Source organism: Gymnoscopelus braueri (genome assembly GCF_963280865.1).
Source record: "Gymnoscopelus braueri genome assembly, chromosome: 10".
Taxonomy (NCBI): Eukaryota; Metazoa; Chordata; class Actinopteri; order Myctophiformes; family Myctophidae; genus Gymnoscopelus; species Gymnoscopelus braueri.
This window is the reverse complement of record NC_137611.1, coordinates 37,519,646-37,534,966: the sequence shown is the minus strand read 5'-3', so window position 1 is coordinate 37,534,966 and position 15,321 is coordinate 37,519,646. Positions and strand designations below refer to the sequence as shown.

The 15,321-nt window shown below is 38.5% G+C and overlaps 2 protein-coding genes across 2 annotated transcripts; one reads left to right on the top strand and one right to left on the bottom strand.

The window, feature by feature from the left end:
- Nucleotides 1-216: 216 nt before the first annotated feature.
- On the top strand, nucleotides 217-9,942 carry cib3 (calcium and integrin binding family member 3). The gene is made up of 6 exons (XM_080441181.1): nucleotides 217-670; nucleotides 1,372-1,406; nucleotides 3,945-4,056; nucleotides 5,877-6,024; nucleotides 8,228-8,423; nucleotides 8,547-9,942. The coding sequence occupies exons 1-6, from the start codon at nucleotides 620-622 to the stop codon at nucleotides 8,566-8,568; spliced, it is 564 nt and encodes a 187-aa protein (XP_080297307.1). The 5' UTR covers nucleotides 217-619; the 3' UTR covers nucleotides 8,569-9,942.
- A 150-nt stretch (nucleotides 9,943-10,092) lies between these two features.
- On the bottom strand, nucleotides 10,093-15,019 carry LOC308094486 (ras-related protein Rab-8A-like). The gene is made up of 8 exons (XM_080441180.1): nucleotides 14,867-15,019; nucleotides 13,450-13,510; nucleotides 13,293-13,353; nucleotides 13,037-13,114; nucleotides 12,852-12,941; nucleotides 12,672-12,737; nucleotides 12,531-12,581; nucleotides 10,093-12,171 (listed from the first exon to the last, which is right to left on the bottom strand). Exons 1-8 carry the CDS (start codon nucleotides 14,988-14,990, stop codon nucleotides 12,082-12,084), a joined length of 621 nt encoding a protein of 206 aa, XP_080297306.1. The 5' UTR covers nucleotides 14,991-15,019; the 3' UTR covers nucleotides 10,093-12,081.
- Between the last annotated feature and the right edge of the window lie 302 nt (nucleotides 15,020-15,321).

Genomic DNA, 15,321 nt, shown 5'->3' with positions numbered 1-15,321 from the left:
TGTTTGCGTATTATTCAAAAGAAAGGATGATGGTTTATGACTCTTAATTTATTCCTGGGGAGAGAGTATAGTGTTGTAACCTTAGCTAATAAATGGAATACAAGAAAATGTCTGTCTAGCATGTTTGGTTTGCATGAAAAAGGGAAACTATTCTACTTTAGACCCCTTTTCAAACCATCACATTACTTATCTGACCTCTTGCCAAATAAATGCACAACAATGAAGTTCTCAGCTAAAACAATACTTGTCTACCATCAGAAAGCCTATTTATGCCCACTACAAAACCCTGGTTCTAAAGCATGTGTAACCTGAGTGCTGAGCGAGGCGTTGGCCATAGAGTTGCACTAAGGGGGTTGATACCACTCGTCATGATGCCGGACGACAGCCCCTGCTCATTGTCAAAGGGGCCGCTATTCACTTTGGAGAAAACGATGAAATGCTGCCATTATAATGGAGAACCAAAGGGCTCTATGGCTGCCTGACACCTGATACCCTCTTTGGCACTGGCACCCCTTCCTTTTGTCCCACTATTTAATATCTGACATATCCACAGGCTGTTCAAAAGCATTTCATGTTGGAGCTGCAATGGCCATGAGCTTAGGAATGTGTCTGCTCAGACATGGGGAATAAACAGTCCATCTTTACAGCGCAACAGCTAGATGCATATCAGGTCAGTGATAAACCTTTATACTTTCACTATGTTGGTCTCATCTTCAAAGAAGATACATTTGTAGCTTGCTGTTTGAGCCAAATTGCTCAACTCGGTTTGCACAGCACTGCTATTTCACCCATTGTCTAAATTAGCGATGGACAAATATACATCAGAGGTATTGACAGACTTGTCAAACTCCTTTTGTTGGCTCATCTGTTTGCTCAGAAAACAGAGGAGACCTAAACTAAAGCAGTGAGAGGGACCAGGTGTTTGTGATGTCACAGAGCACAGCCTCCTGTTGGCCGTATTCAAATCAAAAGGCCCCAAAAGGAGGTCTGGTGGCATTTGTTGATTTAGGAGCTTTCACAGCCTCATCTGAAGATCTGGCCTCATTTGGAACTGGTCTTCATCTTTAGAAGTTTTCCAATTAACATCAAAGTAGCTACACAATCAAAGGGCTTTGCAGTTCAGAAGAAATTACTGTCATTGCACATTATATAGATACTCCATACAAATGATTGTAAATCTGTAGACATTTTGCTAAGGATATTTGTTTATATTGTAGATACAATGTATAAAGAACTATTACAACATAAGAAGTCATAGGCTACTGTTGCAAAAAAGTGTTATCCATTCTCATGTATCCCATATTGTTGGTTTCATGATAGTATGTTATTACATATTATATATGTTATGACATATATAATATATATTTGCAGGATTGTACATATTTTACAAGAAAGGAAATTCTCAGGTGAGTTCATTACTTTTTAAAATTCTTTAAAAAAATTGTTCTGGCTTAATAACATAACACCAAATATTATTGTTGCTTAAAGTTTAACTAACAATATCAGGAGACCGATGTGATTACCTTCCAGTAACCTTCCCTTGAGACCAATTAATAAATACAGTAGTAGACCAACAACTTGTTTTAGGAATATATGAATACAAAATATATATATTTTTACCTGGTCAGTGATCTAAATATACCCTTTTAAGTGTGAGTGTGTAGGACATGATGATATGATATGATATGATATGATATGTATGTATGTATGTATGTATGTATGTATGTATATGTATATGTATATGTATATGTATATATATATATATATATATATATATATATATATATATATATATATATATACACACACACACACACACACACACACACACACACACACACACACACACAAATGGGTAGCACTTTACAATAATGACCCGTTATAAAGCATTTATAAACGTTTATAAGCAGTTTGTAGACTATTAACAAATCATTAACAACCTGTTTGTTGACATTTGTAAATGATTATTAAAACCTTTATAACTACAGTTACAAATCATTTATAAGGTATTAGTAAGTAGTGACCATTCATGAATAAGACATTTATATACTGTAAATGATTATTAAATCATTTGTAACTGATGTTATAATATATACAAGCTATTTGTAGATAAAGAACTAATCATAGACAAACTATTTGTATACATTGGTTAATGATTATGAAATCATTTATAATAACATTGTAGAACATTTAAGAATAATTTAAACATTATTTAAAACACACTAAAACAACTCGATTTTCTTCATCATTAAATAATGTAATATAAAGTGTAGGAAATCATTTGGAAATGATTCATATAGTGGTATAAATTTAGTTTAGGGGAACTAAACTTTAGGGGAACTAAACTTAGGGGAGGGGAGGGGAGGCGGGCACATAGGAAGCCACGCACAAATCCGGGCGGCTGTGTTTGGGTCCGCCCTTCAAGACCATGGATTGAGCTCGTAGCCTCAGGCTATGTTGCAGGTGATCGAGGTAACATAAAATGGCTAATCTTACACGCATGAAGTAGCATTATGACCAGGGGGTATTTTGATGGTGGCTGTTTGTATCCACAATGTTTGTTTTGATGTGTAGGCTAGTAATGTCCTCCATGCTTAGCAGTTTAGCTTAGCAGCTAAAGCTAACTTGCACTGGGAGGTGGTGACTGCAGAGGCTCCAAGCTGCTACTCTGTGATTCTGTTGTGATGAATTTCTTTGTTTAAATGTCAGTGTGTGTGCTGTGGCCAAGAGTTGCTACATTTTATATCTTAATAAATTGTTTTATACTTTTATACTCTATAACGTTACTTCTGCCACTTTTAGATGTCACATGTTTTACTAATCAATGTTAAACATGAAATAATAATGCATAGTCTTCACTTTACAACAAGGCCCATGATAACATTTGCAAATGGTCTACATACTCTTTACGAATGCCTTACGAATCATTTATTAAACATGAAAGTTAATTCTAGTAATTGTTTGGTGTCTGCATTCATGAAAGCCAGGTAGTTTGCAACAGGTAAGGAGAAAGTCACATTAACAGACAGTTGTAAATGATGAACTGTCTTCACTTTACTATAGGGCACATAATAACATGTACTAAGGATTTATAGATATTTAAGGAATGTTTTACAAAGCATATGTTAAACATGAACAAACACATTAACAGACAGTTGTAAATGATGAACTGTCTTCACTTTACTATAGGGCACATAATAACATGTACTAAGGATTTATAGATATTTTAGGAATGTTATACAAAGCATATGTTGAACATGAACAAACACATTAACAGACAGTTGTAAATGATGAACTGTCTTCACTTTACTATAGGGCACATAATAACATGTACTAAGGATTTATAGATATTTTAAGAATGTTATACAAAGCATATGTTAAACATGAACAAACACATTAACAGACAGTTGTAAATGATGAACTGTCTTCACTTTACTATAGGGCACATAATAACATGTACTAAGGATTTATAGATATTTTAGGAATGTTTTAAAAAGCATATGTTAATCATGAACACATTTCCCAAATTACAGACAAGTAAAATTGATCATGTGAAAATAATGATCTGCAGATACAGAAACAGGTTGTTAATGATTTGTTAATAGTCTACAAAATGCTTATGCACGTTTATAAATGCTTTATAATGGGTCATTGCAAATTATTTAATAATCATTTACAGATGTATATAAATGGCTTATTAATGAATAGTTTACTACTTACTAATACCTTATAAATGATTTGTAACCATAGTTAAAGGTTTTAGTAATAATTTACAAATGTCAACAAACAGGTTGTTGAAGATTTTTTAATAGTCTACAAACTGCTTATAAACGTTTATAAATGCTTTATAACGGGTCATTATTGTAAAGTGCTACCCACAAAGGTTGTGCAATGTTGTAATTCAAAATGGAATGTAACCTCTTTCTAAACGTTCCTTAACATAGGCTGTTCTATCGCTATCGGGATTTGGCACCACAGCTTGTGCCGCTTGACTACACCGGCCAGCCAGATGTGAAGCTACCATACGAGCTGATTGGCAGCATGCCAGAGCTGAAGGTAGATCCAGTGGCCCTCACGCACCCCACAGACCCCGCTCTCCCTGTGTCACTCATCAATAATTAATGGCCAACTAATCGACGGCGGTCCTTGACCGGTTAATGTGTTACCCGACTCTTTTAAACTTGAAGAAAGTCCACTCGAGGGGACCCCAGTCAATTATGCGCCTCTTTACACACTGAGGTCGAGCTTCAAACCTAATTTACCGTATATTTTGTCATACGACAGTGTCGAGCAACACAGTCGTACAACAAAGTATAAATTAGCTACTTAAACCCATTGAGACCTGGAACGCATCTGTGTCACTTTAGATTTCTTTGGCTATTCAAAAATAGCAGATATACAAGCTCATAGCGAGTGCCGCGCTATGAGCTTGTAGATCTGCTATTTTTGAAAAATCGTGAAAGAAAATGTTTTAGATTTTTTTCCGAAAACTGTTATTTTTCTAAAAAAATCGCCTCAGGTCTTAAGGGGTTAAACCCTAGCATATCCATATTCTGGGGGCAACATTTGGCAAAAAAACTAGCTACAAACAAAGAGATTTGGGGTAGACAGAAAAAAGTGTTTCCCACTACTACAGTAACTCAGGTCCATTTCACTAAGACGAGAGGGTTTAAGTGGTTAGGCTTTAGAGACCGTCTGAGAGTATAGGGAAACTGTTGGACTGTGAATGTTCTGCTTCAGTCATGCATTCATGTCAATTTAGGATCATGTTTTTTACTGGATCCTCAGTATCTGCAGCAGAAAAGGCTGCTGATGGCCGGTAACCAGAACGCTTACCACAAAACACGCTCGCCCCCATTTTTTCTCGCGGACTGCTCGCCCCCAGCGGTTCTTGTATTCTTGAATCCATTTTACTGAGGTTAAGTTTAGGAATACGTTTAGGGTTAGGTATAGTTTTACTGAGGTTACGTTTAGGAATAAGGTTAGGTTTAGGCATAGTTTTACTGAGGTTACGTTTAGGAATAAGGTTAGGTTTAGGTATAGTTTTACTGAGGTTACGTTTAGGAATAAGGTTAGGTTTAGGCATAGTTTTAATGAGGTTACGTTTAGGAATAAGGTTAGCTTTAGGCATAGTTTTACTGAGGTTACGTTTAGGAATAAGGTTAGGTTTAGGTATAGTTTTACTGAGGTTACGTTTAGGAATAAGGTTAGGTTTAGGCATAGTTTTACTGAGGTTACGTTTAGGAATAAGGTTAGGTTTAGGCATAGTTTTAATGAGGTTACGTTTAGGAATAAGGTTAGGTTTAGGTATAGTTTTACTGAGGTTACATTTAGGAATAAGGTTAGGTTTAGGCATAGTTTTAATGAGGTTACGTTTAGGAATAAGGTTAGGTTTAGGCATAGTTTTACTGAGGTTACGTTTAGGAATAAGGTTAGGTTTAGGCATAGTTTTACTGAGGTTACGTTTAGGAATAATGTTAGTTTTAGGCATAGTTTTAATGAGGTTACGTTTAGGAATAAGGTTAGGTTTAGGCATAGTTTTACTGAGGTTACGTTTAGGAATAAGGTTAGGTTTAGGCATAGTTTTACTGAGGTTACGTTTAGGAATGCCTGGTGGCGACCGTTCCGAGGTCGCCAGATTTGACCCGGGGCTAGCGTGTTTTGGGGCGAGCGTTCTTGTATTCCTGATGGCCTAGGGAAGAAATGTATAAGAAATAAAGGAAGTCATATCCTTTAGACAATGTTGGTTTGTCTTTCTAACTACAGAAAAGATTCACAATAGCCAACTGTACATGGCAATATAATACATACATTAAAAAACGATTCCAATCGCATCATGGTTACTTTTAAGAGCGGTTGTTTTCTCTTGTGATTAGGACAACCCATTCCGTCAAAGGATAGCTGAGGTATTCTCTGAGGATGGAGAAGGAAATATGACTCTGGATGACTTCCTGGATATGTTCTCAGTTCTGAGTGAGATGGCTCCACGTGACCTGAAGGCATACTATGCTTTTAAAATCTATGGTAAACAATCATTTCATACATTTTATTGTTCAAATGATGTAGCCGCAACAATAACAAAAAGCAAAATATACTGTAGTATCCTAAAACAAAATCAGGACACACTTGAAGTTAATTCGTTTTTCTTGCATCTGATTGCATCAGGATTGGCTAAGGGAATTCTGTCTAATGCATTTCCCCCAAATCTTTCAAGATTTTAAAATGTTATGCTAAGGTAAATGGATGACATTGAGTTGCATTGCCTGAGATGGAAGTGTCTTGTTTCTGTATCTATAGTTAATTGTATTGCTACTATATCGTCTCTGTCCAAAACTGTTACTCGTTACTTCTCAGGATTCAAATAAAAAATAGCAGATCTACAAGCTCAGAACGCTTCTCTTCGCTTATTTTGACGATTTTGTGTGACGCTGTAGTATGATCAAGTCGGGCATTAATTTACGAAAAAACACAAAAGGTTTGAATATGGAGATAAGAGGTTTCTGCCCGACAGCAGTGATATTTTTATATTCATATTGAATGTATTTTATTTATTAATTTCATCTTCTGCAGTAACAACCACAATGAATGTACAGTTAATACACTGCCATAACTCTTGCAAACAGAGGGGGGACATTCCTTTTAAATGGAAGAAGCTATGGAGCATGATGGATGGTACAGGGAAAGTTATAAATGATTAACTAGCCCCATTATTGAGAAGAACGGCCTGTGAAAGCCCAGTTTGTGCTCAGTGCCAGTGTCCCCCTAATTAACCAGCGCCGACAGATGAACTTGTTGCATACACAAAGTCATGGTCATGGATCAATGAAAGTTTTCATCCATTATTCAAACCCCTAAAAAAAGGAAGAAAATCTTCATTAAGAAGGTTTCAGCGAACTGTAATGAGGAAAACTAATGAACACGTGTATTCAGGGCCGGTGGTAGCCTGCTAGGGTCAGAGTGGCATTAGCGTGGGCAGGTAGAAATAATAGGTGTGTAACTTGGGCGGTAGATAGCAAAGAGGTTAGAGAAGCAGACAAGTATCCATTCCAGAAGGTTCCAGTCCCTGAACAAAACAAATGGCACATAACCATGGCAAAATGAGAAGCAGACGAGTATCCATTCCAGAAGGTTCCAGTCCCTGAACAAATGGCACAAAAACATGGCAAAATGACAGCTGGCAAACAGCCAGATCCTGCCATTGTGCCCTCAGGCCTGTCCAGCTTATGGCTGTGTGTTTGTGTATGGGTATGTTGGATGCGGGTTCAATGTAAAAGATTAATTTATCCTTTGGGTAGTGTTTATATTTGATTTTATTCTAATTTATAAAGAACAATATATGAAGCAGAAGAATTGTGAGGTAGTGAAGGTGCAATTCTAAGTTTGCGGCTACCCTATGATTTGAGTCAGTGGAGGGAAGATTGTTTGAACCTAAAATAAAATATATTTTGTGAACCATGACAATTATTTTCATTGGATGAGCTTAGTTCTAAAAATATATATATTATAACATTTATTTTATACACCGGTAATACAATAATATATATCAACCTACCTACACTATCTAGTATTCAATATTATCAGCCTCCTGTTTCCTTTGGCAAAAAATCAGACAAATTCATCCATGTCTTGTCTAAGGTATTTGTTATTGATTTCTCATATTACTCAAGTCATGACAGAACTCTCACGCTCCGAGAGACACTGTGCAGTTGACAGGTCTGTCAGATGGGGAGCGTGAATAGACAGGCAGACAGGCGTGTAAACGCCAGGCGCTCTATGAGTAAACATGGAAACGGCTTCTGTGCCCCAGCCTGCTGTATGATTGCCTTTACAACTGTGTTTTCATTATAGGCTATACTATAGCAACATTAGAACATAATATCTTCTAGAAGATTTTCCTGCATGTGAAAATTCTGTGTATGTCCAGAACGTATACGACTATATTTCAGGGAACTCACAAACGGCAAGCTCAGTCTCTCTCTCTCTCCCATGGTCTCTATCTCCATTGATACACTGGGTGTCACTCAGAAAAAAAGTTAAAGAAAATTCAACTCTGACATCTCCCAGGCCAAGGCCACACACACACACACACACACACACACACACACACACACACACACACACACACACACACACACACACACACACACCCTACTGTAGGTGAATACTGAAACTCGTGGTGCTAAAGAATGTATGACCAACTCACTCACTCTGCTTTACTTCCGACAAGACTTCAACGACGACGACTTCATCTGCAGGTCTGACCTGGAGAAGACCCTGAACAGGCTGACCCGTAACGAGCTGACGGAGGACGAAGTGAGGATGGTGTGTGAGAAAGTGCTGGATGAAGCTGACCTGGATAACGACGGCCGGCTGTCTCTGGAGGACTTCCAGAACATGATTGTCAGAGCGCCGGACTTCCTCAGGTAGTCCTAAATAGTAATAATAACAAAAACACCATTTAATTGGGGGAAATAAGTTGCCTCAGAGTTTCAGTAGATACATGAAACATGAAATCAAACCAGGACTGTTTTAATTTCTCTCCACAGTACCTTCCACATAAGGATATGAGGCCATGCTGCCATACTTCCATCTGTCTTGAGGTCAGAGATGAACTGCAGAGACTGCTGCATCTGCAGATTATAGTATATAACCTAATTTATACTTCATCGTATGAGGGGTGTCTTTTCCACTTGAAAACAGGTTATTTTCCGCAAGCGACACCGTCGTCATACAAAGTATAAATTAGGCTTAAAGCTGGCATACTTATAAGCCTCCACGTCTCATGGAAATGATCAACACTACATTCATTTTCACCATACTGTGAGAGAGGACAATGCCACCAATGTGTTTTCTATTCAAAGTTTAACTTTTTATGCATTTAGCTGATATTATTACAAGCTTCATGATGCTGTAATCATTACAGTAAGACTCCTGCAAGCCCATGATGTTTGGTCACACCTGTAAACAGCAGTGTTGAAATAATGCTACTCTGGTACTGTATATCCCTCATTGCCCCTTCAGTTCAAGGCTCATTAGTTATGACCGTCAACATTAGATTTGCTTTGGCATTTATCAGGCTCAGTTACATCCGTCCATAAAGGAAACATCTGCCAGAATATTTCAATAGGCCATAGAGGGCCAATGGAGGGAGACATTTGTCTCATTAAAGCAGTCACGCTCCATTGTGACACCATGAGGTCAACTGACAATGAGAACTTTCCGCTATCATTCTGACAATTTGCACTCAAACCATTAAGGACATTTCAGGTGAAATAAAGATATACCTTTTTTCATTTTTAAGAATCTTATTTTATTAAATCAAAAGTACACATATCTACAAATTGTAGATCCATTTTCCATATGGTTTTAGAAAGTATACAGTACAATTAAAGAGGTTCTCTTTATGTAATGTGATATTTACAGCGGTTTACTTTGTTGCTCAAAATGTATTTTTTATTGTCCTGTGTTCTTCACATTTCAGTGAAATAAAAATGTGGTCACTTAAAAAAGGGGAATGTAAATGACATGAATTTAATGAGAGTCACTAAAAACCAAGAGGGGAAGCATTTGACAATAATGCTAAATACTACAACTAAATACAGTATAGCCAAAGTCTGCATTTTACATTTAAGATTTAAAGCTATCCTTCAAATGAGGGAACCACAGTTTATCTGCAGCTTAATGGACTCTGGTCATACTGTACCAATCTTCCATAATCCAAGAACTAACTTTCACCGATGAACCACTACACTACAGTTTACTATTAATGTGGGTCTCACCCTATATCCTGTTTTGGCTTTAGTGCAACGAAACAAAATAACTGACGAAACACCCACTTTGTCAACTGTGTGTTGACATGGATGTCTAAAAAACACAAGGTCCAAATTTCACAATGCATAGCTCAAATATTTGAGAAGTTGAGTATTAGGCATTAAGACAAAATGGTTGTGGTGTGGTAGTCATAAGGTCCTAGGATACTGAAAGGTGCAGGCTAGCAAAGAAGATCTCCTCTCAAATATTGTGCATCTTGTCGGAAGCTTGTCTTTTAGACAAGGAGCAAATATGGGAGGGACAAAAGAAAATGAGAGAAAATGGCATCAAATGAAAATGTTTAACACTCACCAAGAGTCAAAGTTTACATCACACATCTAATACATTTTAACTTGCATTTAAAAAATAAAATACTGTTTTGATTTTGGATGGTGACAATAGTGTGCCAATGGTGCCACCTAGCTGTCAAACAACAGACTGACGACTAACAACAATGCTCAGGAAAAAAATAAGGTTTAGATTGATGTTGACTTGACTTCATAAGCCAAGAAAATATCACATTTTAAGTAAAGCAGAACCTGGCAGAGCAGTAGCACACAAAAGTTAGCAAATTCTCTGTTTTTAATGTCTATTATAACATATTAAGAACATCCTTCCCAATTAACACAGGGACCTTGGAACAAAAAGGCATGGAATAGCAAAAGAGAGCATGTTCATTTATAAAGAGTTATAGTCAAATTGAAGGAATAACTAGGTATGCCCAATATAGCTACCATTATGGTCCATTAGATTATCAATTTGCTTGTGTTGCGAAACTATCACTTGGCACAGACTACACACAAAACACACGTTACTGGTAAAGTGCAAGGGGGATTGCATGGGTTAGACGAGGGAGGACACCTGTTCACACTGTAACATGTCAGTGACAATGCTGTCAGTCGATACCCCAGAGTGAACTGCATACAGTTTTAAATGCTGCTGTTGAAACCAGAGACGTCATATAGCTTGAACGTGAATCACAGCTAACTGAAGGCTGCTGCACCTCTAAACAGGTCAAATACAATGCAAGCAAACATGTCTTTACAGTGGTCTAATCCATGGGTATGGATAGTAAGTACACAATAATATTGAGCAAGTACTTATATGCATTATTCATATACAATTGTGTAGCAACACAACTTATGTGTTATCGGGTTTATATACATGCTTACAATGGTGTTCCTGTGCTCTTGTAAGAACATTATGTATAAGGAAGATTTTTCTTTTTAAGGACTTGCACAGTATTATTGTATACTTACCGGGACTAACATTGTAATATAAAATGTTATCCATTGTAACAATGCTCTGCAAAGCATGAGTTGAAATGTCTTTGATAGAAGAACCTATTTTAGAAAACAAAAACAAAATCATGTAAAACTGGAATGTTGTCCTACTGTAAGTGGTGCCAACCAGGCTTCAAGCACTTGAAAGTTACTTAAGGCTTGGAGACACAGACGTGAGGTAAACATCTCCATCATCACAAAATAAGTACATGAATAACGTTCAGGGCAGGATGGAACAGGAATTTTTCTCTCTTACAGCTACTCCAAATGATTGTCAAGGACTACATGCAAACCAAAAAGGTCAAATTTGGTTGGATAAAGTACATTTTTGAAATCAACTCTTCGTTCCTTGACTACATTATGCAACTGATTCATTACCCTGCCCTTTCCTGAAATAGGATGCAGATGTGCACACACACACACACACACTACACGTATAGCAACTGTTTCCTTAGACGACAAGCCAGTCAGCCTCTGGTTGGCATTTGCCACAAGAATGAGAGCAGAGGACTAATAAAAATAGATCTAAATATCACATTATTACAATCCCCACATTTTTTAGATGAATTAAATATTTCCATTGTCTAATTAGGGGCTCCACCATTAAAGTTGTGCAACTAGGTGGGTGGAAGAATGACCATGAAGCAGAGAGACTTAACAACAGGAAGGAAGAGCCCGCCTTTAAGTGTGATATGTAATATCTAGACAAACACTCCCGCAATTGTCCTTCCCCAGTTACTAGGCAGTCCAACCCGTGGAGACCCTGGTGTTCTGCAAGTCAAAGGAGCTACAGCACCAAAAGTCTTCATAGGAGAACGGAGGGAGAGGCTCCCCTCTACCTGCCAGGAGGACAGCTGGGGATGGACTGGGAGCACAGGCCAGAAGTTAGGCAAGGACAGGGCGAGGAAGTAAAGGAGTGCTATAAGCAAGCACAGTCCAGGTGTTACCAGCCTGCTGCTGGTGGCCGGCATCTAAGGCCCTCAAGACCTCAGAGCAATGCACAGCGGAAGAAGCTGCTCTTTTTCTGAGGCTCAGAGATCTTGACCCCATGGCTACCCCCCTGCGGCGCGTTACCCTCCTGGAGGACAGACATTAAAAAACAGAAAGGAACAGGTTATCGTTCTGCTATTTTGCGAGGAACTGAGCACATTGAAAGTAGGAACTGACTGAGCACACTGAAAGTAAGGGTTTCTTCAAATGGTGTCGTCGCTTAGCTCGAACAAGTTGTTTGGGTGCATTTCTATACAAACAAAAGTGGAACTTGTTGGCCTTAAACTACTAAACCTCAGAACTTCAAAGTCAAAAGTATACATACTACTGTAGTGTATATGACAGCATACGCACATAAAATTGTGTTTATGTAAATAAGCCATTTATATAATAGATATAACAGATAGATGTACGCAGTCAAATCAACTGATAAAAGGTTGTTCTCACCAATTTTGTGTCCATTTTGGATTTGATATCTCTTGCAAGTGTCAAAAACGCCTACAAGCAAAAACACAAAGAGGAATGCAACTTGGTTAAGTTTCCTTCAAAGTTTTTATGCAAAACACACTTAGAGGAAGAGTTACTCACATTTTCCACATTGATATTGGCCTTTGCACTGGTCTCCATGAACTTGATTCCATACTCTAACGCCAGCTGAGTGCAAATAAGAACAATTTATTTAAATAAAGAGTCACAAGTCTGGTCTCACACACACACACCATTTTCAAAATTATTCTTTATCCAGTTAAACCTATCGGAAAGCCTCACCTTTTCTCCCCTCTCTTTTGACACTTGCCGCTTGTCGTTGATGTCACACTTGTTGCCGAGGACCATCTTCTCCACGTCTGCCGACGCATGCTGATTAAGTAAAAAGACAGACATAAACATCATGTCCATGCTTCAGCCTCACAGATTGTTTGAGTTCACGCAATGATGAGTTGCATTTACGTTACCTCCTCTATATTCCTTATCCAGTTCTTGATGTTTTCAAAAGACTTCTCGTTGGTGATGTCGTAGACGAGCATGATGCCCTGCCATCACATCAGAGAAAAAAGAAAAAAAATCAAGTTATTTTCAAAGACATAGGAATGTTCAACAGCCATTTATTGTGCATTTGTCAACATGGCAACCCTGACATGTTACGAACAAGTATGCTGACCACCATAAAATCCCATAAGGAAGTAGAAGGCAACTCTGACACTCACTCACCATTGCTCCTCTGTAATAGGCTGTTGTTATTGTTCGGAAACGCTCCTGTCCGGCTGTGTCCCTGAAAACATGTTCAACATTTGACAGTTATGAGCACCAAAAAGCTTTTCATCCAAACTAAAGTAGTGAAATCTTGCAACATGTCTGAATAACTTACCATATCTGTAACTTTATCTTCTTGCCATCTAGCTCTATCGTTCTAATCTTGAAATCGATGCCTGGAGGGAATACAGGGACAACCACACAACAGTTATTATAATCATAAACTCTCTATGTTGATAGATATACCACCACCACATACTGTCATACAGGGGGATCTACAGGGTTAAGTTATTTAGTGCGTCTGAAACTACAGCCCAGTCATCAAGACAAACTGGACATTAGACATGAAGAGAAGGAATATAACTCGTATTACTGTCCAGCATTAATCAATCAGTGACAGTGTTATTATGTATGTCAGTGGTTCTCAAAGTGGGGTCCAGGGACTCTCTGGGTTCATTTAGGGGGGTCTAAATGGACCCTTACAAGTCTGTAACTCTGACAAGTGTACTAATGGAACCAAATGGACCCGCATTTGTACACTGTCAGAATTAGGGATGGTCCTTCAAAAAGTAAAAGTTTGAAAACCATTGATGTATATCGTGACTGTGCGGTTTCAGTCCAGACTGTAGACCGAGCCCAAGTGGCTAACGTTGTGGGCTAAATGCTAGCTGTCAGGCAGCAGCTGCCGGGTGCGTTTATCACAACGTATACGCGTTAAACTTAGCCAACCCGCTGCTCATGTTGTATTAAAACAGACCTGACAAGGCATCATTTAACTGCTAATATGTCGCTAGAACATTGTTACGACTAAGTTATCCTAAACCACTAGCAAACACCTGTATCACGTCACTGCTAAAGCAGGAAACACAAGTAGCATACTAGTAGCTAGCCATGGATCACACGACGGTCGTCTCGACCGTCATGGATGAACTTCAACCTGGCGTTTGCACTCTCCCTTTTTGGTCCGTACATCTACTTAAACGTTAAGATTTCAAATATTAAGTGTTTACCCCATGGCCACGGATGTTAAAATTCTGTACGGGTCCTCAGAAGTACCTGGATCTTCCGTATTGTTCAATAAAAAGCATTTTAATCCGATCGGTGGCTATTTTCTCATAGCGTTAGAATGTATCAGAGTGCAATACACCTCCCAACCGATAGGGTCGCGTAGTTGAAAGCATATGGCGAAAATACGGAGAAAATGGCCACCGATCGGATTAAAATGCTTTTTATTGAACAATACGGAATATATACGGGTGCTTCTGAGAGCCCGAGCATAATTGTAACATCAGTGGCCATGAGGTAAGCATTTTATATATGAAATCTGAACGTTCATGCAGATGTACGGACCAAAAGGGGAGACAGTGTAAACACCAGGTTGAAGCTCATCCATGACAGCCATGTATCAGTGCTACATACTAGCTAGCGTAGCTTCCCTTTCCAGCACATAGGCCTGTCCCTCCCCGTGACAGAATATAGATGTTTTGTAAACACACACACACAAGGGTCAGTTTAGATTAAAAAAGACGTACCTATGGTTGAAATGAACGTTGAGTTAAAGGCATCCTCCGAAAACCTGAAGAGAACACAGGTCTTCCCGACGCCGGAGTCCCCGATTAAAAGTAATTTAAACAAATAGTCGTACGTCTTCGCCATTCTTGATATTGCGGAAATCCCGCCCGGCGAAGAAGATCTGAACTGAATGTACAGAAAAGACGCCCCCTACCGTTGGCTGACTCCAACTACTGGCTCATAGACATTACATCAGTGGTTCTCAAACTTTATCATCTCAAGGACCCCCAAATTGACACTTATTAGCCCGCGGACCCCCATTTGAAAAGATAAGCCAGGGAGTCAGGGACCCCCATAAGAGAAGATTTTAACGGCTCTAGCCGTAAAAATTAACATCAAGGACCCCCAGTTTGACATGCATTTAGGCTATTTAATGGCATTTCTATCCCTGGGACATCAATGTTAGTTTAACTCT

Excerpts from the sequence above, each read along its gene's own strand:
- cib3 (XM_080441181.1), top strand. The coding sequence starts at position 620 with ATGGGGAATAAACAGTCCATCTTTACAGCGCAACAGCTAGATGCATAT. Across the intron at positions 6,025-8,227 it reads CTATGCTTTTAAAATCTATG|ACTTCAACGACGACGACTTC; the intron begins GTAAACAATCAT and ends ACTTCCGACAAG. Across the intron at positions 8,424-8,546 it reads AGAGCGCCGGACTTCCTCAG|TACCTTCCACATAAGGATAT; the intron begins GTAGTCCTAAAT and ends TTCTCTCCACAG.
- LOC308094486 (XM_080441180.1), bottom strand. The coding sequence starts at position 14,990 with ATGGCGAAGACGTACGACTATTTGTTTAAATTACTTTTAATCGGGGAC. Across the intron at positions 13,511-14,866 it reads AACGTTCATTTCAACCATAG|GCATCGATTTCAAGATTAGA; the intron begins GTACGTCTTTTT and ends TATTCCCTCCAG. Across the intron at positions 12,738-12,851 it reads CAAAAGAGAGGGGAGAAAAG|CTGGCGTTAGAGTATGGAAT; the intron begins GTGAGGCTTTCC and ends ATTTGCACTCAG.